The 23,262-nt window shown below is 41.6% G+C and overlaps 1 protein-coding gene across 1 annotated transcript; it reads left to right on the top strand.

The window, feature by feature from the left end:
• Positions 1 to 12,544: 12,544 nt before the first annotated feature.
• LOC122563236 (pleckstrin homology-like domain family A member 3) lies at positions 12,545 to 23,208 on the top strand. The gene is made up of 2 exons (XM_043716840.1): positions 12,545 to 13,084; positions 22,757 to 23,208. The coding sequence occupies exon 1, from the start codon at positions 12,670 to 12,672 to the stop codon at positions 13,066 to 13,068; it is 399 nt and encodes a 132-aa protein (XP_043572775.1). The 5' UTR covers positions 12,545 to 12,669; the 3' UTR covers positions 13,069 to 13,084; positions 22,757 to 23,208.
• The last annotated feature ends 54 nt before the right edge of the window (positions 23,209 to 23,262 follow it).

Raw genomic sequence — 23,262 nt, 5'->3', positions numbered from 1 at the left:
TACTGTGTTCAGTTTTGGTCCCCACACCTCAGAAAGGACATACTGTCACTGGAGCGTGTCCAGCGGAGATTCACACGGATGATCCCTGGAATGGTAGGTCTAACATATGAGGAACGGCTGAGGATCCTGGGATTATATTCATTGGAGTTTAGAAGATTAAGGGGAGATCTAATAGAAACTTACAAGATAATACATGGCTTGGAGAGGGTGGACGCTAGGAAATTGTTTCCGTTAGGCGAGGAGACTAGGACCCGTGGACACAGCCTTAGAATTAGAGGGGGTAAATTCAGAACAGAAATGCGGAGACATTTCTTCAGCCAGAGAGTGGTGGGCCTGTGGAATTCATTGCCGCAGAGTGCAGTGGAGGCAGGGACGCAAAATGTCTTCAAGGCAGAAATTGATAAATTCTAGATGTCACAAGGAATTAAGGGCTACGGGGAGAATGCGGGTAAGTGGAGTTGAAATGCCCATCAGCCATGATTGAATGGCGGAGTGGACTCGATGGGCCGAATGGCCTTACTTCCGCTTATAGTCTTATAGTCTTTCTATTTATATGTTTAGGTTTCCTTGGGTTGGTGATGTCATTTCCTGTGGTGAATACACCAGGATACATGAACATCAACTAGCCACAAAAAGATATGACCCACTCTCACTAATATCTTTTATATACAGATGAGCAAGGACACCACTTTGACTGGGACAACACATCCATCCTAGGACAAGCCAAAATGAGATACGTACGAGAATTCCTAGAAGCATGGCATTCCAACCGGAATTGTGTCAACAAACATATTGACTTGGATCCCATTTACCACCCCTGAGAAAAAGAACAGGAAATGACATCACCGACCCAAGAAAACCTAAGCACGTAAATATAAAGTGGGCCATACCACCAATGCTTCATCTGGAGGCTCACTGATGATATTACCGAGTATGGTGATGAACCTTCAGAAAACGAACCTTACAGCTCAGCAAGCAAATCTACATTCATTATTATTAATGTATTGCCATTGAGAACATGCAATAGAAGAAAGAGAGTACTTGGTTATAACTTTGTGAAATTTTGATTATTTTGCTGCTCTAACATTTGGGGGTTTGATTTCAGTCCCCTCAAACTTCAAACTGTGGAGGTTTTTTGGACAGCTTATGGAGTCATAGTCATACAGCATAGAAACAGACCCTTTGGTCCAACCAGTCCATGCCAACCATAATCCCATACTAAACTAGTTCCTTTGGCCTGCTCCTGGCCCATGTCCCTCCAAACCGTTCCTATTCATATACTTATCCAAATGTCTTTTAGAATCCTTACAGTGTGGAAACAGGCCCTTCAGCCCAACAAGTCCACACCAATCCTCCAAAGAGTAACCCACCCAGAGCCATTCCCATATTATCCTATAGTTACCCCTGGCTAATGCACCTAACCTACACATCCCTGAACACTATGCACAATTAGTACGGCCAATTCACCTAACCTGAACAGTTGTGGATTGTGGGAGGAAACCGGAGCTCCCAGAGGGGACCCACGCGAGACACGGGGAGAATGTGCATACTCCACGCAGACAGTCACCTGAGGCTGGAATTGAACCTGCCTGTCTGGCGCTGAGGCAGCAGTGCTAACCACTGGGCCACTGTGCTGCCCCAAAAAGTCCCAGCCTATCCAGGCTTTCTTTATAACTCAAACCTTCCATACTCAGCAACATCCTGGAAAATCTCTTCTGAATCCTCTCCAGCTTAATAATATCCTTCCTACAACTGGTTGACCAGAACTGGATACAGTAATACAGATGATTCCTCACTTTTGTCCAGTACATCCTCAACATGACTTCCCAAATCCTATACTCAAAGGACTGAGCAATGAAGGCAAGTATGCCAAATGCCTTAAACCACATTTTTATGTTCACACAACCACCAGAATTTCCTGGAGTCCTAAACATAGCAGGTTTTCAACTATGTTTCAAAAGACTGTATAATTCATACCTTTACCTAGGGTACTGTTAATGCTGAAGATAAATTGTAACGATATTAAGGAATTATTTTTGTTTTTTGTTGTAGGAAATGATACTCCAGCACTAACTGACAGAAGGTATACAATGCTTTAAACTCTTTTATGTCAGAAGGATTTGTTTTTCCATTGTTAATTAAGACTGCATATTTCCATCTTAGCAACATATCACCTTTACCTCATATGAATCAGCCCTTCAATCTCTATACAGAGGAACCTTCGTTTTCTGAATGAGATGGGCGGGCACTATTTCGTTCGGATAAATGAGCTGCCAGAGGAAGTGGTGGAGGCGAGTACAATTACAACATTTAAAAGGCATCTGGATGGGTATATGAATAAGAAGGGTTTGGAGGGATATGGGCCAAGTGCTGGCAGGTGGGACTAGATTGGGTTGGGATATCTGGTCGGTATGGACGAGTTGGACCGAAGGGTCTGTTTCCATGCTGTACATCTCAGTTACTATGACTCTATAATTGCTTATTCGGATAATCAACTTTACCTTAAACAAGGGAAGCCTACTGATCTAACACTGTTTTCTGCTGGAGAATTTGATTAAATCCATAATTTTGATGAGTCTGCTATTTAAACAAACTAATCTTTGCATTCTGCAAATTACAGGTTAAACACTAAATCCTTACCATCACATAAATATTGTATATAAAATCCCAGCATTAAACAAGATCCTGAACAGCTTCTATGATCGCAAGAGCATTTGTCAGTTTTCAGGAACTCAGTGTCATGTTAGCAAAACAGAAGCACCACCTCACGCATGCGTTTACTTGCTTGGCCATTTTTTTCATGAACGGCCAGTAAAGTGACGGGAATACCCTGTAAAACACTTACTTTTGCAAAGGGCTATGTAACTAACCCTTACATAAAAAATATCCAGTCGCTGATGTTTGAGGTGCTTGAGTTTCTTTGTTTTCGCCAGCGTTTTCACAGTCTTCTTCAGTACAGATAAACCAAATACACTTACCTTTTTGACATAACATTTTTGCAGGACCTTGAGAGCTTCTTCGGTTAATCCAAAATTCAGATAATTGGTATCTGCATAATCGAGGTTCCTCTGGTAATACAATAATTACTGTTAGAATAAACCTCTCCAATGCTTTTCTTGGTGGTCCCAGAGCTCACTTTGTGACTGATTACTTTCCCAAATTTCATCACCCCACTTGCATTAAACATAATGCTTATCCATCATCCCCACTTTGTTAACTCCCATGGCTTGTCATTATCTAACATGTTGACTCATATTTTGGTGTAACGACTTGCACCATGTTTTCAGGTAGTGCATTCAAGATAACAATTCAGAGAGTAAACAAAATGTTTCCACTTGTTAGCACTTGTTATTTTCTCAACCATCTAAGGCCTACATTTCTGGTGACTGCACCTCCCACCACATCGGAAACCATTTCGCCTTACTTCTGAAAACCATTCATGATTTTAAGTGCCTCTATAAAATGCAGATTGAAAGCAAGCTGCTTGTAGAACATTTGTTAAAATCTTAATTCAAACAAGTATTCTCATTGCAGTAACGTAACAGAGATCCTTTCATGGAGAATTTTACTCTGTTAACTTACTTTTTAAGCTGCTGTGCTAGTTAAGTATTATGCTGAGCATCTATTTTTTTCTTGCTTGATCTTTACTGCTGTGACATTCAAGTCTCTATATGTGTGTCATGGAGGCATTACCAATGGGATTTCCTTAGCCCTCTTTTTTTGCTAATAAACAATTCCCTCTCCTCCCAAAGTACATAGGATTAACGCTAGGAGTCTTGAACTAAGCAAAGGGTCACCAGCTTTGAAGATGTCAGGACTGCAGGATTGCTGTTTCTGTTTCATTCCATTGTCCAGTCATGGTGATTCACCCATGGATTCTACCACAGGATTTTGGGAAATAATCTGGAATGTACTGACTGCTGCTGTAGATTCATGGTTGAAGAGATGTTTAAAATGTTCTTTGTAGTACTGACGAGCGGCATTGTCACCCTTACGTAGAGAAACACCTTCCTGTGAACGAATGTCCATTTGATTTTGGTTTATCAATGAAAAACGTCATGTTCAAAGATATGTACTGCTATGTAAAAAACATCCTTCATTTCTTGCGGAATAACATTGCAACTCAAGAAGGTAGCATTTCATCTGCTCAGAGCCCAAAGACAAATCCAAAGGCCAAGGACATATGTTAGGAAGAAAGGCCTGAGAGATCCAACAGAATGCTGACCTTCACGACAAGCAAAGCTTTTTTGAAACCAGGAATACCATCCTCACAGTTGTAGAGATATACAGCCCGGAAATAGACTCCTCGGTCCAACTCATCCATGCTGACCAGAAATCCTATATTAATCTAGTCCCATTTTCCAACATTTGGTCCATATCACTCTGAACCCTTCCTATTCCTATACCCATTCAAATGCCTTTTAAATTTTGGAATTGTACCAGTCTCCACCAACTCCCCTGGCAGCTCATTCCATATGCGCATCACCCCCGTGTGAAACGTTGCCCCCAGATCCCTTTAATCTTTCTCTTCTCACCCTAAATCTATGCTGCCCAGCTTTGGACCCCCAAATCCCAGAGAAAAATCCCTGTCCACCCACTCCATCCATGTCTCTCATGACTCTATAAACCTCCACAAAGTCACCCCTCAGCCTCTGATGCTCCAGGGAAAGCTCCAGCCCATTCAAATCCTTCAACCCTGGCAACATCCTTATAAATCTCCTCTGAACCCTTTCAAGTTTCACAACATCCTTCCTATAGCAGGAAACTAGAACCACACATAGCACTCCAAAAATGGTCTATCCAATGTCCCGCACAGCTGCAACATGACCTCTCAATTCCCATACCCAACATACTGACCAATAATGGAAAGCATACCAATGCTCTGAACTATCCCATCCACCTGTAACTCCACCCCCAAGGAACTATGAACCTGCACTCCAAGGTATCTTTGTTCAGCAACACTCTCCAGGACCTTACCATTAAGTGTAGAAGTCCTGCCCTGATTTGCCTTTCCAAAATGCAGCACCTCACACCCATCTAAACCAACCTCCATCTGCCACTCCCCAGTGCATTAACCCATATGATCAAGATCCTGTTGTACTCTGAGGTAACCTCCTCGCTGTCCACCACACCTCAGATTTTGATGTCATCTACAAACGTACTAACCATACCTCCGACATTCACATCAAAATCATTTATATAAATGACACAAAGCACTCGACTCAGCATTGATCCCGTGATACTCCACTGGTCACAGGCATCTGGTCTGAAAAGCAACCCTCCAACACCACCCTGTTTGCTACCTTCAAGCCAGTTCTGCATCCAAATGGCTCATTCTTCCTGTATTCCTTATGATCTAACTTTGCTAACCAGTCTATCATGAGGAAATTTGTTGAATGCCTTACATTAGTCCATATAGATCACGTCCACTCTCTTCCCTCCTCAATCCTCTTCATTACTTCTTCAAGTCAATTTAGTGAGATATGATTTACCATGCAAAAAGGCCAAGTTGCTTATCCCTAATCAATCCTTTCAAAATACATATGATCTGACTTATCCAGTCATAGCATGATTGTCAATTTTTGTACTCAATCCGAACTGATAAAGAGAGGCATGTCACATGCCTTGCTCACCACCCTAAATATTTCTTTTCAGGCAGCTATGACTTGAACTCCTCAGTATATCAATGCTTCATCAAGGTCAAATATTTTTCTTCCTTTAAGACATTATTACATCTTAACCTTTTTGGTCATTTGATACAATACCCCTTTATGTGGCTTGGTGTCATAAGTTTAATCACGCTTCTATGACATGACTTTGGATATTTCATGATGTATAAGGTGCTCTGTAAATATAAACTGCTGATCTTCTTGGTGATAGTGCTGTTTAAGACAACTGCTTACAATAGAGAAATTAAACTGGTAACAGGATATTCCAAAAATAGTAAGTAAATTTTCCTCTCTGTTATGATCCTTTTCATTGTTACATTTCCAATTTGCATATCATCTGCAAACGTTGTAATTATACCTTGTATACCCATAAACAAATCAATATATATATCAAAAACAGTAAGCTTATTGATCTGTCCACTATAATTAATGTTGTGGTTCTGTTCGCCGAGCTGGGAATTTCTGTTGCAGACGTTTCGTCCCCTGTCTAGGTGACATCCTCAGTGCTTGGGAGCCTCCTGTGAGGCGCTTCTGTGATCTTTCCTCCGGCATTTTTTAGTGGTTTGAATTTGCCACTTCTGGTTGTCAGTTCCAGCTGTCCGCTGCAGTGGTCGGTATATTGGGTCCAGGTCGATGTGCTTATTGATTGAATCTGTGGATGAGTGCCATGCCTCTAGGAATTCCCTGGCTGTTCTCGCTTTGGCTTGTCCTATAATAGTAGTGTTGTCCCAGTCGAATTCATGTTGCTTGTCATCTGCATGTGTGGCTACTAAGGATAGCTGGTCATGTCGTTTCATGGCTAGTTGGTGTTCATGGATGCGGATCGTTAGCTGTCTTCCTGGGGTGGTTGCTGTCTTAGTTTACCCCAACACACACAAAAGAAGTTGCATCAAGATACTATTCAAAAGGGCCACAACACACTGCAGTACACCAGAATTCAACCCAAAGGACTAGCCACACTACCATACATCAAGAGCATTTCCAAACTGACAGCCAGACTATTGTGACCACTAGGACTCATAACAGCATACAAACCAACAGCCACTCTCAGACAACAACTCACCAGAACGAAGGACCCAATACCCAGCATGAGCAAAGCCAATGTAATGTACAAAATCCCATGCAAGGACTGCACAAAACACTACATAGGACAAACAGGAAGACAGCTAACGATCCCCATACATGAACACCAACTAGCCATGAAACGACACGACCAGCTATCCTTAGTAGCCACACACGCAGATGACAAGCAACATGAATTCGACTGGGACAACACTACTATTATAGGACAAGCCAAAGAGAGAAGAGCCAGGGAATTCCTAGAGGCATGGCACTCATCCACAGATTCAATCAATAAGCACATCGACCTGGACCCAATATACCGGCCACTGCAGCGGACAGCTGGAACTGACAACCGGAAGTGGCAGATTCAAACCACTACAAATGCCGGAGGAAAGATCACAGAAGTGCTTCACAGGAGGCTCCCAAGCACTGAGGATGTCACCTAGACAGGGGACGAAACGTCTGCAACACAAATTCCCAGCTCGGCGAACAGAACCACAACAACAAGCACCCGAGCTACAAATCTTCTTACAGACTTTGAACTATAATTAACGGCTTGTTTAATAATGTTTCATCTCAATTACCCTCAAATTAATCTAAACACACAGAATTCTGCCCATTGTATCCGTGGGTTGACTTCATAAAATCCCGACAGTATGGAAGGAGAGCAGTCAGCCCATCAAGTCATCACCGACCTTCTGAAGCGCATCCCGCCCAGACCTGTCCCTGCTATCCTAGCCCTGTAACCCTGCATTTCCACAGCTAATCCACCTAGCCTGCTCATTCCTGAACACCATGGGCAATTTTGCATGCCCAATCCATGCAACCCACACATCTTTGGATTGTGGGAGGAAACCCATGCTGACATGGGGAGAATGTGAAAACTGTTACCCAAGGCTGAAATCAAACCCAGAACCCTGGCGCTGTGAGGCAGAAGTGTAAACCAGTTGAAACTTTATTGCTGGAACAGCACAGCAGGTCAGGCAGCATCCAGGGAACAGGAGATTCGACGTTTCGGGCACAGGCCCTTCTTCAGGAATCATTCCTGAAGAAGGGCCTGTGCCCGAAACGTCGAATCTCCTGTTCCCTGGATGCTGCCTGACCTGCTGTGCTGTTCCAGCAATAAAGTTTCAACTTTGATCTCCAGCATCTGCAGACCTCACTTTCTCCTAGAAGTGTAAACCACTAAGCTATCATGATGCTCACCTCTGAGTGTTTAGGCTATGTGAGTAGTAAATACTGGGTAGTTGTTCACATAAATCCCATAAGCAATACCATATATTATTTATTCAAGACTGAGTTAGACACTGTTTTGTTTAAAAGCAAATCATGGTTTGGTGGCTTAATCTGGAAAATGGAGTGAAGGTCCAGTATCCAATTGGCCATGATCTCATGGAATGTTTGAACATATTCAGGGTCGACTCCTGCTCCCATTTATTCTACTGTTATAATTGACCAGATGTTGAACCCATGTATCTGTAGTCTAAAGTGACCTTGAATGACTACAGTATATGTTGTGTAATCATTTGGGTACAAAGTTATTACACAAAGCCATTGTATAGAGTTGTTAAACAAACATTGGTATTGGCCTATCATGATACTTTTAATTGGCCCAGATTTTTGGATTAGCAAAGTATTAACAGGTAATTTCTGATCAACAGATCTAACCGACAGTAAGCCTTTTGAATTATTTTAAATTATCGGTGATTTTTGTGACAAAAAAGTCCGAGTCTAGTCTGTCCCGAAGGCATTCATCAAAGGAAAGTGGAAATAAATGGCATTCAGCCAAGGAATAGTATTGCAGGCTAAGGCACATCCCATTTTTGTTTAGCATTTACAGTTGTATTTCAGGAGTTAAATCATGTAAAGTTCAAAAGCCACCTTGACATCAACTGAGGACAGGTACGTGTAAGTGAGAGAGTAGGGTGGCAGATAGTTAAGACGGAAGGATATGTGGGTTTTGGGGATAGGGTACAAGATGTGTCATGTGGGTAGGGAGCAACATGGGTGAGGCAGACAGTGTGACAAGCAGGTGAGGCAGTTGATGTGCCAACTGGGTAGGTTGCCAGGTGGATGAGAGAGCTAGTGTGCTCGGTTCATGGATGAGCAGTCTGTGTGGAGGGTGGTGGTGGGGATTATTGTGGACATGTCCAGCAGCAGTGGGAAGGGGTGTGGTGACAAGTTGGTTTGGCGTTGAGTGTCTGGGGCATTCAGTTTGTATCAGATTGGAAGGTCGTATTGGGAGTCAAGTGCAGAAGAGTCAGGCTGTGTCTGGAGCTGCTCTTTGGGTCAGGAGGGGGCAGAGGGTGGTGAGTTAGTCGGTCAAGTTAATAGTTATCAGAAAGAGAATAGATTTAATCCCTTTAACAAGTATGGAAATTGCTGGAAGAAACTCAGCAGGTCTGGCAACATCTGTGGAGAGAAAGCAAAGTTAATGTTTTGAATCCAGTGACCTTTCCTCAGAACTAGTAGTGACTAGGGAAATGTGTTATATATGCTGAAACCCGGTGGTGGGTAAAGGAGTAAGCAATAGTTGGAGACTGAGCCCAGAGGAAGAGTTAAGCAGACAAAGAGATGAATAGTGTTAAACCAGAAAGAAAACAAATGATAATGGGAATGCTTTACATCAGTTTCATAAATTCCAGTTCACAGAGAGTAGCCACATCCTCATCACCATGGATACACAATTCCTTTACACACATATCCTCAATTAGGATGGTCTTAGGGCCCTCTCTTCTTGGAATAAAGACCTGAACCATCCTCATCCACCACGAACCCCTTCCGGCTGGCCAAGCTTGTCCTCACTTTGACTAACCTCTCTTTTAATTCTTCTCACTATCTTCAGGTCAAAGGGTGGCCATCAGTACCTCCATGGGCCCCAGTTATATCTGTCTCTTCATGGGGTACTTGGAACATTCCTAGTTCCAATTCTACTCGGACCTTTTGCCTAACGCGTGCTCCAGTAAATCAATGACATAATCGTGCTGCTTCCTTGCCTCAGCCATGTGGAAAAACGCATCAATTTTACTTGCAATTTCCTCCCCACTCTCACCTTCACCTGGTCCATCTCTGACTCCTCCCTTCCCTTCCTTGATATCTCTGTTTCCATTTCTGGGGATAGGATAGGACAGGGATTCTTTAATATCCACCACAAATCCACCCTGCTTCCTGTAAAGAGTGAATTCCATTCTCCCAGTTTCTTCGTCCCTCTCACATCTAATGATGTTAGCTTCTGCAAGTGGGCCTTACGGATGTCCATTTTTTCCTCAACCACCATGGGTGAGAGGGCCTCAGCCTGTCCAACGCATTTCCTGCACTTCTGCCTTCACCCCTTCTCTTCCCTCCCACAAGACTGATAGAGTCCTTTCATCCCACCAGAATCACCATCTAATGGGGATTATTGCCCAATACCTGCCATTTCCACCATCTCCAGCTGAATGTCACTACCTCCTGCCCTCTGTTCAGCCTTCTACAGGGACCGTTCACTCTGGGACACCCGGGTCCACATCCAAACCCTCCCCAGAGCACTTTCCCATGCCTTCACAGAAATTGTGAAACCGGTCTGTTTACTTCCTCCCTCTTCGCTATCCAAGTCTCCAGTTACATCTTCCAGGTGAAGCAACAATTTACCTGCACTTCACTCAGTTTACTCTTTTAATTGCTCATATTGTGGTCTCCTCTGCATTGGGAAGACAAAACACAGACTGGGCGATCACTTTCTGGACACCTACATTCACCAGAAAAAGTGACCACAAGCTTTCAATAGCCTGTCCCTCCATCCACCCTATTGCCTGGCCAACATCTCTGTCTCAGGCTTGCTGCAGTGCTCCACTGAAGGTTAATGAATAGCATCTAAGTTTTCACTTGGGGGATCTACAGCCTTCAGGACTGAAGTTTAATAGTTTTAGGGCCTGAGTAGCTTCTTCCATGTCCTTTGCCCACTCCCACACTCTGCTTTCAGCACAGCCAACCCATTTTCAAATATTTATTATCCCCATTAGCAGTTCTTTCATAGAATGCCCTACAGTGTGAAAGCAAGCCATCTGGCCCACTGAGTTCACACTGATCCTTATCCCTCTTGGCTAATCCACTTAGCCGATGCATCCCTGAACACTATGGGCAATTTAATCAACCTAACCTGCACATCTTTGGACTATGAGAGAAAACCCATGTAGACAAAGGGAGAATGTCCAAACTCCCTAAAGATAGTTCCCGGGGGGTGACTTGAACCACTGAGCCACCATGGCACTCTTCTTTCCATTGGTTTACCATTATCCAACCCTTTGTCTATCTGTTTTTTTCTCTCTCTCTGGGCTCCATCTCCATCTGTGCCTTACTTCTGAATCCCCACCCCCCACTCCCCCATCGAGAACCTTTTCCTGGCTACTTCAATTCTGAAATAACTGAGCCAGAACCCTCCAAACATTTTAGGGACTTTCTTCGAGGGTTCTGAATACAAGGGAATTGAATACCAGGAGCTTGAATTTTCTGAGCAATTCCATCAGAGATAGCTGCATTTGGAAATCTGCAAGGTCCCATTGTATAATCAGTGCTCCAATGATTATCTAAGTATCGGGGTCAGTATCTTAAAAGTTAGCTCATCTGGTGGAATATTTCAACTTTGCAACTATAATTGCAGTTTTAAAAACAAAAGTTCTTTATTAGGCTGTAAGGCCTTGTGGAATGGTATGAGCTTCCAGAAACTCACTAATATAAATGCAGGTTATTATTCCCTAACATGGAATAATGAACTGACACCAATTATAAACCAGAAATAATTCTACAAAACATTGGTTGAATGTCTTAGCAGTTCTGTACAAGAAAGAAAATAGTCAACAAAACACCACAATCTGTGAACACTTTGTCATAATATCTGAGCCAAGTGGAATTCTTGAAGGAGAGATTGCAGGCTGTAAAAGATGATTGTTTTTTCCAGGAAACAGCCGTCCAATGGGCCTGGACACAATGAGGTCTCAGGAGACCTGCTGGAGAGCAGAAAGCACAGGCAGTAACATAAAACAATTGAGAGGCATCTGCAGAACAAGGCCAGCTGTAGAATTGCCCTGCTGGAGCGGCACGAAGGCAATTTAGTCTCTCTTTCCCATCTCAGCAACAGGGAAGGAAGACAGAGTTCAGCACCTGGGAGGTGGATTTATCTTAACACACGCGAGCCGAGAGGATGAATAAATTCGGGAAAGTTAGCGATGGGAACACAAAGCCATGAAATGAATAAACCACCCAAGAGGCAGACAGGAGGGGCGGGGGAAAAGTCTGGTCCCGAAACGAAAACAAACTGTGTGCACAGAGGCTGCTGGCTCAACATGTCACAGCAACAGCTTTCAGGCAACTTCCAACCCCTACATACGTGTTGGAGTTTAGATCAACATAAAGACAAAGGGCACACTTCGACTAAGGTTCCCCCTTTGTAACCGGTGAGGGTCTCAAGTTAACCAGATGCAATACCACCATCACCTTTCATTTTGAAAATACTGGGGAATATTTACGTCTTAAAACTGTGTGTGTGTGTGGTGGGGGAGCGGATGTACAGGATCACACCCGGGTATCCCCCCCCCCCCCACCTCCCTTTTGAGAAACACTTGATGGTATCAAATGTTCCCAAGCCACAGTGGCTCAGAACTCCACCTCCCCCTCCCCCCCATCCCCCCACCTCCAATGTTTTCTCAATGACTCAGTTGCTGCGGGGGCGGAAGCCTTTGATCTGGGAACGTCAGGCGGAGGGCTGGACGAAGAGATGCTGAAATGAAATAAAAAGCCATCTGGGCATGTTGCAACAGCTCCCAGGGAAACACTGAGTGAGGGAGGGAGGGCGAAGAGACAGGGAGAGGGAGGGAAATGAACTAGAACCGTCCATCATCACTGGGTCTTCGCAGGTTTAAAATCCCCAGGCAAAAGGGAGAGAGAGTCCAGGTCAAACAGCATGCCCGAGATGAACAGTCAAACGGTCCTGAAGGAAGGGCTGTTGGAGAAAAGGAGTGACGGCTTGCTGCAGTTATGGAAGAGGAAAAGCTGCGTGCTCACTGACGAGGGGCTGTGCATCTACGAGCCGAAGGCGAGCCGCTCCAAATGCAAAGTGCTGCCGTTCGACAACATGAAGACGGTGGACTGCGTGGAGAGAAAAGGCCGGTACGTCTACTTCACCATCGTGATGGCCGACAGCAGGGAGATCGACTTCAGGTGCCTGGAGGACACGACGTGGAACGCGGAGATCACCCTGGGCATGGTGCAGTTTAAGAACCGCCAGGCCATCCAGTCGGTGAAATCCAGGCAGCTGGCTCACATCTGCACGCCTCCTCCAGCCATCAGCACCATGTCCTGATCCAAAGAGCCCCGAGGTGAGTGCGTTGTGCGAGCGCCTGCCCCGTCCTTTCCTCCCATCGCCGGCCTGCCACTGTCTCTCTGTACAGTGCAACATGCACTCGGCAGGGGGGAGGGGGGGGGGTTCCAATGAATGAAGGAACAATGAACGCGGCTTAACTGTGAAACCAATTTGATCAGCAGGCAATCGCCTCTCGGTTCTGACCATTCTAGTTCTCCCGACAACACGAACATAAGCTCACAATTGTAATAAATTACTGTATACATTTGGGAGAATGGAAATTTAGTACAAAACAAGGAACAATTGGATTTTTCAGTGCTCTAGGATGAGAGGATTTCTGTATAGGGTTTAGCTCCACACATTCTGAAAACCAAATTTTAATAATCATGCTATTTTAGTAAAACAAAGGCAGTAATTGTGCACAATAAGGCTGTCACTTAAGGACGAGGCAACAACGATAACCCATAAGACCGTGTGACATAGGAGCAGAATAAGGCTATTCAATCCATCGAGTTTCCTCCATCATTCAACAATAGTGCAATTTTTTCTCAACCACCTTCTCCCCTTGACCCTAGGCCCCTACTAATTAAGAATCTGACTATTTCAGTCTTAATTACTTGGCTTTCACAGCCTTCTACTGCAATGAGTTCCACAGATTCATTATCGTCTGTCTGAAGAAATTCCTCCCTATTTCACTTCTAAAGGGTCGTCCTTTCACTCTGAGGCTGTACCCTTGGGTCCTAGTCAAGATTAGAGTGGTGCTGGAAAAGCACAGCAGGTCAGGCAGCTTCTGAGGAGCAGGAAAATCGACGTTTCAGGCAAAAGCCCTTCATTGGCCCTCATTCCTGATGAAGGGCTTTTGCCTGAAACGTCGATTTTCCTGCTCCTCAGATGCTGCCTGACCTGCTGTACTTTTCCAGCAACACTTTAATCTTGACTCTGATTTCCAGCATCTGCATTCCTCACTTTCACCCTTGAGTCCTAGTCATTCCCACTGGTGAAAGCATCTTTTCCACATCCACTCTATCCAGCATTCTGGAAGTTTCAATGAGATACCCCTCCCACCCTTCTAAATACCATCAAGTATGCACCCAGAGTCCTCAACCCGAAAACAATTAAGTTCCACAGGATTAGGATCGTGACATTTTCCAGTAAGAAATGAGTAAGAAACTTAAAAACAACTCAGTCAGCCATTTGAATTGTGTAAATATGGTACTCCTGAAAATAGTTGAAAAGCGTGGCAGTGGAAAAGTACAACAGATCAGGCAGCTTCCAAGGAACAGAAGAGTCGACGTTTCAGGCAGAAGTCCTGATGCTCAGATGCTGCCTGACCTGCTGTGCTTTTCCAGCATCACCCTTTTCGACTCCTGACTCTCCAGCATCTGCAGTCCTCCCCTTCTCATACTCTTGACAATACCTATTTTAAGCAAGGCTTTTTCAGTTAGTTAGAGAAACAAGAGTTATGGGAAAAAGGTAGGAAAGTGGAGTTGATCTCATTCAATGGCAGGGTAGACTTGGGCTGAATGGTCTACTTCTGCACATATTTCTGTTTTTTTCTCTCTGATGAACCGTCATGGCTACCAGCTTTCTAAAGCACTGGCTGTAACAACTGTTCAAGAAGTGGGTCACAATTTTCTCATCTCTCAGAGGTTGCTGGTACACTATCAATACTGAACCCGACTGTGTTACACAGGGTAGGAAAAGCTTTATATATATTGCCAATCACAAAAGAAATTACATTTATATATTATGGTTAAATTAAAATATCCTTTCAAGGTATTGAACCACTGAAGAAGGTATAAAGTCAGCTAATTAAAGGTTTGATCGATGAAGTAGACATTTAGAATCATTTTAAAAAGGGAAATGTTGAGGCTGGTGTGGTGCAGTGTTAGAGTCCCTACTTTGGTGGTGGTGGGAGGGCCGCAGAGGGCCTGGGTTCAACATCAGGATGTGTGTCAACATGTCTCTGCAGATTGGATAAAACTGTCTAAAAGAGGAAGTGGAGATGGAAGGTTTAAGAGAGAAAATTCTGAGGTTTTGCTCAAAGTAACAGTGATGGTGCAATTAATATCAGAGCTGCACAATGGGCCAAGATGAGATCTGGAGGGTCTTTGGTGATGGGAAAGGTCAGGAAGGGGAAATGATTTGAGAGCAAGGATGAGGATTTAAAATGTGATGTTTTGCAGATGGAAAACCAATAAGCATGGGTTGCTTGGGGAACAGGTTTTAGGGAGAGTTAAAATGTTTGGAGGCGGAGGTGGGTACTGCAGATGCTGGAGATTAGAGTCAAGATTAGAGTGGTGCTGAAAAAGCACAGCAGGTCACGCGGTATCCAAGGAGCAGGAAAATCGATGTTTCAGGCAAAAGCCCCAATCAGCAGTTTTGGAGGGTGGAAAGCCACAGGAGCAATAGTTTCATTAGCAGGTAAAGCAGGTCTGAAATCAAGGTATGTTGCCGAGGTGGAGGGAGGTAGGCTTGGTGATATTGCCAAATCATGCTTAAAACCTCATCTCAGGTTCTGACGCTAGTTTAAGTCAAGTTTAAGACATTTGCCAGATATGGAAACATTGGACAGGAACGAGGTTTCTGACAGGGACCAAAGCCAGTGGGTTTTGTTTGACAAAGTCTCTGCTTGATTCAGATCTGGGTGTCAGATATTTAGAGACAGCAGAGGGATTCAAAGGATGCTGGCGAGTTTAATCTCAAAGTCATATGATAATTGAGATAGATGGAGTGATTAAAAACTACCTTTTAATATTTGGTTTAGAAATTATTCTTACACACTCTGGCTGCAATAAGCATGTAAGCATACCTGAAACTCCTAATTTGACCACATCCTTTTACATTAGTTCAACTGCCGATATTTCATCCTTCAATCAAGCAGCTTGAAAAAAAACAGGAATTAATTGCTTTATAACATTAGTTATCCTCTGATGATTGTTCCTATTGTCATTTGTCTGTGCTATAGTATAAATATTCTTGCTTTCTATTTGTGCTGACTAACTTTAGGAAGAAAAAGGTTGAGGTATTCATTCATTTTAGAGTTTTCTTGTAGTATCATAATGTGCAGAAGGTGGCTGCTATGTTAGCTAATATTCATTGAGGAGAAAGTGAGGTCTGCAGATGCTGGAGATCAGAGCTGGAAATGTGTTGCTGGAAAAGCGCAGCAGGTCAGGCAGCATCCAGGGAACAGGAGAATCGACGTTTCGGGCATAAGCCCTTCTTCAGGAATATTCATTCCCTATTAAGTGAACTGAGGCTTTCTCAGGATGTAACAGTTGCCATAAAAATTCAGATTTCTATTTAATTTAACATAAACTTCTCTGCCATTTAAACAAAGGCACTAAAATACTTATAAAAATGCTTAAAAATTGAATGGAACAATTTTTTAAACCAACAATTAATATATTTTTAATATCATGTGATGAGTCAAAAATATTAATATCTTCAAATATTTAGAATAGCAATATCAAAACACAATTCAAGTATTAGGAAAAGAGTTCAAGCAGTTAATACCCTGTGTAATGTCTGATAAGCTTTTTGGATTCAACATTTGAAGTTTTTAGTTCACAAATAAAACCTCAAGTTGTGTACTCATTTAATATGGTATGCAGAATCTACATTCAGTTGTTCTGTTTTTACCAATTTCTCAAATTTGCAAGAACAGAATGCTGAGGAAGTCTGAGGCAAAAATAGCAAATCTAGCAGCATCTACATTAATGTTTCATCACAACTGATTATCCATTAACCTGGTTTTAGATAGTTCTCAAAAAAGATATTTCTCTAACAGATGTTGGTAATTAGTAATTTTGCTAAAGGTTCATAGAAATCTATTACAAACAATCTAACTTAATTATATTTAGCCTATTTTGCATAACATGTAATGTAACAGATACAGATACCTTTCCTTGCAAAAGCTACAGACCTGGAAGGGTACTTCAATGATGGGAATGTCGTGTGCTTATGGTCTACTATTAAAACCTAAGTCAGAATAAACTTAACGTTTACCTGGTTATTTTTTAATATTTATCTCAAGACATTATCATGCTACACTATTGTTCTACTGTTCCATCAACTGTTCAGTATTTCAACCAAATAGCTATTCCTAATATGTGAAGTGGGAAAATAATACTTTTTACAGTTTTCAAATCAGTACTAGAACCACTAATAGTAATTGCTCGAGTCTCATTTACTTTCCTGGTGGTCACCCAAGATAAAATTATTTCACAGTCAGCCGCATTGGGAAAGGTCTCCCATGAGCCTCTAGATATAAATGCTGCTGTTGTCCTAACAATGCCATGTGAGGCAACATAGTTGGATCCAATTCTCTCATTCAATATCCAATGGAAAAGATGAAAGAAAAGGCAAAAGGTGAATCAATCTCAATTGCCTGTTGGATATGAGCAAGGAGAACTCAGCTGAACTTGCTCGCATGCAGTTGAGACAATTTATTTTAGCACAAAATAGCTTTATTTTAAACAGAGAGCCAACAGTTGTACATCATTTAAATTTTAAGCAGAGTGCATAATTGGAAGTTAATGTCCTGGATGTTTGGTACAATAGCTTCTTTAGCATTTAAATCAATCAGATAACACAATATGAAATTAGCATTGGATGATTTATTTTTCAATTGTGGTGGAATACACACCCAGAGTTATATCCTGCAGTATTGTTTCTGGTCCCTCCCTGTAATTGTACTAGGTGCTGTTGACTTTGTGTGTCATAATAGCTTTTAGTCATTGGCCTTTTACATTAATAGAAATAAGTTTGGATGTCTTCATCGAAACGTTTTGTTTAATGTTTAGGTCAGCTTCATTAGAATCTGAATAGATCTGATCCATAGTGGTACGTCTCCAGCTTCAGTACTGTGAATGCTTTGAATGTGGTTGAACATTGAAATTGATTGGCAGTATTAGCATTAAAATAGTTTTTCCCAGCATGAGTCATTAATTTCATTAATTAGTTTTGGGCATGATGAAAGTAAATAATGTGTGTGTAGGTGGGATGCGGTAGACAGCTTTCATTGACTTACCACAATTTTCTGTGATCCAGATTCATGAAAGATTGCTGGTACTCTGAGTTTCATAGTCTGACTAATTTTGCTGACTAAATTTTAAAAAAATCAACCAGAGAGTAAACTGTTATGATTCTTTAGGAACCAGTATGCCACTGTCTAGACTTGGATATAAATCCAGTCTGGACAGAATTACCTCTTTTTGTAATTGACGTGTGTATAATATTATTTACAAATTACTACGTAGTGTGGGGCAAGCATTGAACTGGTTCTAAATCTTCACCTGTGTAACAGTAATAGAAAAAAAACTTAATGTAAACAAGTTGGTGAGACCTCTTCTCAAGTACTGTGTGCAACTCTGGTCACCCGGTAATAGGAAGGCTTTTAAACGGCAGAGGGTTCAGAAAAGATTTACCAGAATGTTACTGGGAATGGAGGGTTTGAGGTATAAAAGATAGGTTGTGACATTTTTCACTGGAGCATAGGGGGTTGAGGGGTGACCTTATTGAGGTTTAGAAAATTATGATGGACATAGATAAGGTGAATGACAAGGGCCATTTCTCTAGGGTGAGGGATTTCAAAACGAGGGGGCATATTTTTAAGATGAGAGGAGAAAAACGACATGAGGGCACCTTTTTCTTACATAGAGGGTGGTTTGTCTGTGGAATGAACTGCCAGCGAAAGTGATGAATGCAGGTACAGTTACAACGTTTAAAAGGCATTTGGATAAGTTCATGAATAGGGAAGGTTTGGAAGGATATGGGCCAAGTGCAGGCAGGTGGAACTCGTTTAGTTTGGGAACATGGTCAATGTGGATTGAACAATTTGGGATTGTTTCCACTTTACTAGAACAGTCAAAATTTCTACAGTTGTTACCAGAAGGAGAAATGTTTTATGTGTTTTTAAAAAAGAGGCCACAAATGTTATTAATGCTACCAGAATTAATGCATCATGTATTTGTTAAATATTCTGTGATTTACTATCTTTCAGGCATTTATGTGTATTAAACTAATGAGTTAATACTTTTTAAAATATGGGAAAATGAATGTCAAAATGATTATCAAGGTTGATCTACCAATTTTAATATCAGTAATTTTTTTTTAGATTAATAAGCCTGACAATTAATGCAAAGAAAGATTGCAGGTGCATCATTTAAGCTAATAATCTAACCTTTAGTTTAATATTAGCATTGCTTCTATAGTATGTGACTTATGCAGAACTATGTATATATGTGGCTTCCATAACTCACTCATATCAACCTTTAGTTAGTTCGATCAGTGGCACCATTGAACTTGAAAGTGTTGTATATTAACACAATTTCAGTAATTCAACTTTGAATTTTCCACCAGTACCAAATGAGTAACTAGTTCAGTCGGAGCTGGGAGTAAAGTGCATTGTTAGGGAGATAATGAACGTAAATCAATACCAATCAGCCTTTCTGGAAGTGATTTGAAGTTAATTGCTGCCATCTCTGCATGAAAAATAGGGATGAACCACGAGGAATTCCATATGCTAAACCACCCCGGTGACTATCTTCAGACTCCAGCATTCAAAATACATTCAAATAATATGAGTGAATTATTCACATTTTATCTGGTTCTTTACACGTCTAATGTGACCAGAACATAATACCTGCTTGATTTGTAAGTTTTACAGATCCAGGATATAACATTGTTATTGTTTGTATAGATTGAAACTTAAACATTCTAATAAGATTATATTTAAAAATTTAATCTTGCAACATTTCTAAACTGAGAACATTAATAAAGTGTAACAAATTATATCATCAAAACAATGCAGTGCTGCAGTGAAAGATAACATCAGTGCCATCACTTGTAACTCAAGTGTTATTTGATCTTCATCTCACTTGATTAATGGCGGAAATATTGATAGTTAATATTTAACCATGATTATACAGACTTTTATTTAATTCTTAATTAATACAGCTTCACTATAATCATATGAATATTTATTAGGTCAGATTCATGCCATGGATAGTTAAATGTGAAGACACGGAGAAATCTCACCATAGATTTGTTGACATTGGACAAGCAATTAGTTTAATCTGTTGAGGTCTTGCTGACCATGTAGTCTTGCTAGGAATGAATGTGGTTTACAAAGAGGGCTCTAATATTACAGAATAACTGATCAGCTGACTTGGTTTCACCACAAGCCAGACTACATGCTAGTAATGTACCCTCACAAATATATTACTGTCTTGCAAGGATAGTACCAGATGTATGTTCTTTATCGAAATGTGCAAATGGAAATTCTAACCCACCCTCATCCTGGCTTTGGCATCTCGAGTATATAAGACACAGTGTGGCTGATGTGGGGCTGTAAGTTATATGTTACAGTATAATTCAAAATAAATGATCTTGCACTGTATGGAAACAGACTCTTTGGTCCAACCAATCCACGCCATCCATAATCATAAACTAAAGTATTCCCACCTGCCTCATATCCCTCCAAGCATTTCTTATTCATGTACTTTTAGATTAGATTCCCTACAGTGTAGAAACAGGCCCTTCGGTCCAACAGGTCCACACCGACCCTCCGAAGAGTAACCCACCCAAACCCCTTTTCCCTCTGACTAATGCACCTAGTTGACAATTTAAGCATGGCCAATTCACCTAACCTGCACATCTTTGTACTGCGGGAGGAAACCATAGCACCCAGAGAACACACGGAGAATGTGCAAACTCCAATCACCTGAGGTTGGAGTCGAACCTGGGACCCTGGTGCTGTAGAGGCAATGGTGCTAACCACTGAACCACCGTGCCACCCCTTATCCAGATGTCTTTTAAATGTAACTGTATCCGCGTCCACCACTTTCTGTGGAAGTTCATTCCACAAATGAACCACGGGAAAAGGCACCGTCATTCACCTTATCTATACCCTTCATGATTTAATAAACTTCTATAAGGTTGCCCCTCAACCTCCTAACATCCAGTGAAAAAAGGCCCCAACCTATCTAGCCTCTCCTTATAACTCAAACTCTCCTTTCTTGGCAACATCCTGGTCAATCTTTTATGAATCCTCTTCAGTTAGTAAGATTTATGGGCGGCACGGTGGCACAGTAGTTAGCACTGCTGCCTCACAGCACCAGAGACCCGGGTTCAATTCCCGACTCAGGCGATTGACTGTGTGGAGTTTGCACATTCTCCCCGTGTCTGCGTGGGTTTCCTCCGGGTGCCCCGGTTTCCTCCCACAGTCGAAAAGATGTGCAGGTCAGGTGAATTGGCCATGCTAAATTGCCCGTAGTGTTAGGTAAGAAGGGGTAAATGTAGGGGTATGGGTGGGTTGCGCTTCGGCGGGTTGGTGTGGACTTGTTGGGCCGAAGGGCCTGTTTCCACACTGTAAGTAATCTAATCTAATCTAATCTAATCCTTTCTACAACAGGATGACCAGAACTGGATGCATTACTCCAGAAGAGTTCTCACCAATGTCCTATTTAACCTCAACATGATGTCCCAACTCCTATGCTCAAAGGTCTGAGCAATGAAGGCAAGCATGCTAAGTGCCTTCTTAACCGCCCTGTCTACCTGTGATGCTAGCTTCAAAGAATTATCTATCTGAACCTTGAGGTTTTTTTGGTCTAAAACACTACCCGAGGCCTTACTTTTAATTGTATAAGTCCTGCGTTGATTTGCCTTACCAAGCATGATATCTCACATTTATCCAAATTAAACTCCATCAACCACCCCTCAGCCCACTGACCCAATTGATTAAGATTTCTTTATCATTTTAGATAACCTTCTTCACTGTCTACTATATCACCAATTCTGGTGTCATCTGAAAACTTACTAACTTACTTTTATAATCTCATCTAAATCATTTATATAAATGACAAACAAAAGTGGACCCAGCACCGATCCCTGCTGGTGACAGGCCTCCAGTCTGATAAATAACCCTCTACCATCACGCTCTGTCTCCTGCTGCTATTTTGTATCCAGTTGGCAAGCTCATCATGAATCCCATGTGATCTAACTATACTAATTAGTCTATCATGCAGAACCTTGTCAAAGGCTTGATTTAAGCAGCAACATCAGCGAAAACACAAAAATTAGTCTTATTAACAAAGGAAAAAAGTAGCTCAAGTTTGAATTCCCAACAATATGATATGCTGGGGCATGCAAAGTTATGAGTCAAGTGTTGAAAATGGGATTAGAATAATTAGGTGGTTGTTTTTGACCGGCATGGATGCAATAGGCTGAAGGGCCTTTTTCTGTATCTTAGGTCTCTGACTCTAAGGAGCAACACCCAGATATTTGCATGTGTTGACTTTGGTCAAGGACAGAATCAAGATTCATCTACAATGCCAACCCACAAATAAACAGAATGATAAGGTTTTTAAATTACGGGAAGGTGTATAATGTACACAGAACATATTTCAACAATGAGCCACGGTCTACATGGGTATAGAAAGTGGAGAGAACTGGGGAGGGAATATATGTATATCTGTCATCTCCTTTATTAAAAGTATCTATGACATCTTTCATGGTTACATTGAGTTCTTCTGTTCCAAAATTGTTTGATTATCTTTGGATTCTAAATGTTGCTGTTGTAACTAAGAAAATAATATAAGTGGGCTCCACCATTTTCCTTTTTACTCCAATATATTCTTAGTTCATGTCCAATTTGCATTTTATCATATAATTCTTTTCTCTCCAGCTATCATTGATATGCAAAAGTGATGAACAAATCTTGACCTACAACCAAACAACGCTGAACGGGACAGGATTGATTTTGTGTCTGCATCCATCACAAGACTACACCTCAGTTCAACCAAATGACAATCATGACTCAAAATGGATGTATCTTCACGAGAAGGACTGTATTATAATAATCTAGAGAACAGATTCATTATTCACAATACGCTTCTCAGTCTTAATTTTTTTTATTCTTATTTATTAAATGACCAATACTCACTGTAGCGATGACTTCATGCAAGTCACACATAATGCATTGTAAATTACTGATGCCAACTTTATTTATTGAGATATACTGTCTTTTCAATGCTTGACACTGTGGCTTTTTCTCTGCCAAACGGTAAATCTTGCAATCTGTATGAAGATTGTTTTTTTTGTCTGTTAACATGTAAATAAAAATAATGACAAACGTGACCTGAAACTATTTTTTATTTGACAATGCACCATACAATATTACACCAAGAAAAC

Source organism: Chiloscyllium plagiosum, chromosome 26, assembly GCF_004010195.1.
Source record: "Chiloscyllium plagiosum isolate BGI_BamShark_2017 chromosome 26, ASM401019v2, whole genome shotgun sequence".
Taxonomy (NCBI): domain Eukaryota; kingdom Metazoa; phylum Chordata; class Chondrichthyes; order Orectolobiformes; family Hemiscylliidae; genus Chiloscyllium; species Chiloscyllium plagiosum.
The sequence above is the reverse complement of the archived record's forward strand: the minus strand, read 5'-3'. Positions and strand labels throughout refer to the sequence as shown.

What these genes read in the sequence shown, in the direction of transcription:
- LOC122563236 (XM_043716840.1), top strand. Translation starts at nt 12,670, where the DNA reads ATGCCCGAGATGAACAGTCAAACGGTCCTGAAGGAAGGGCTGTTGGAG.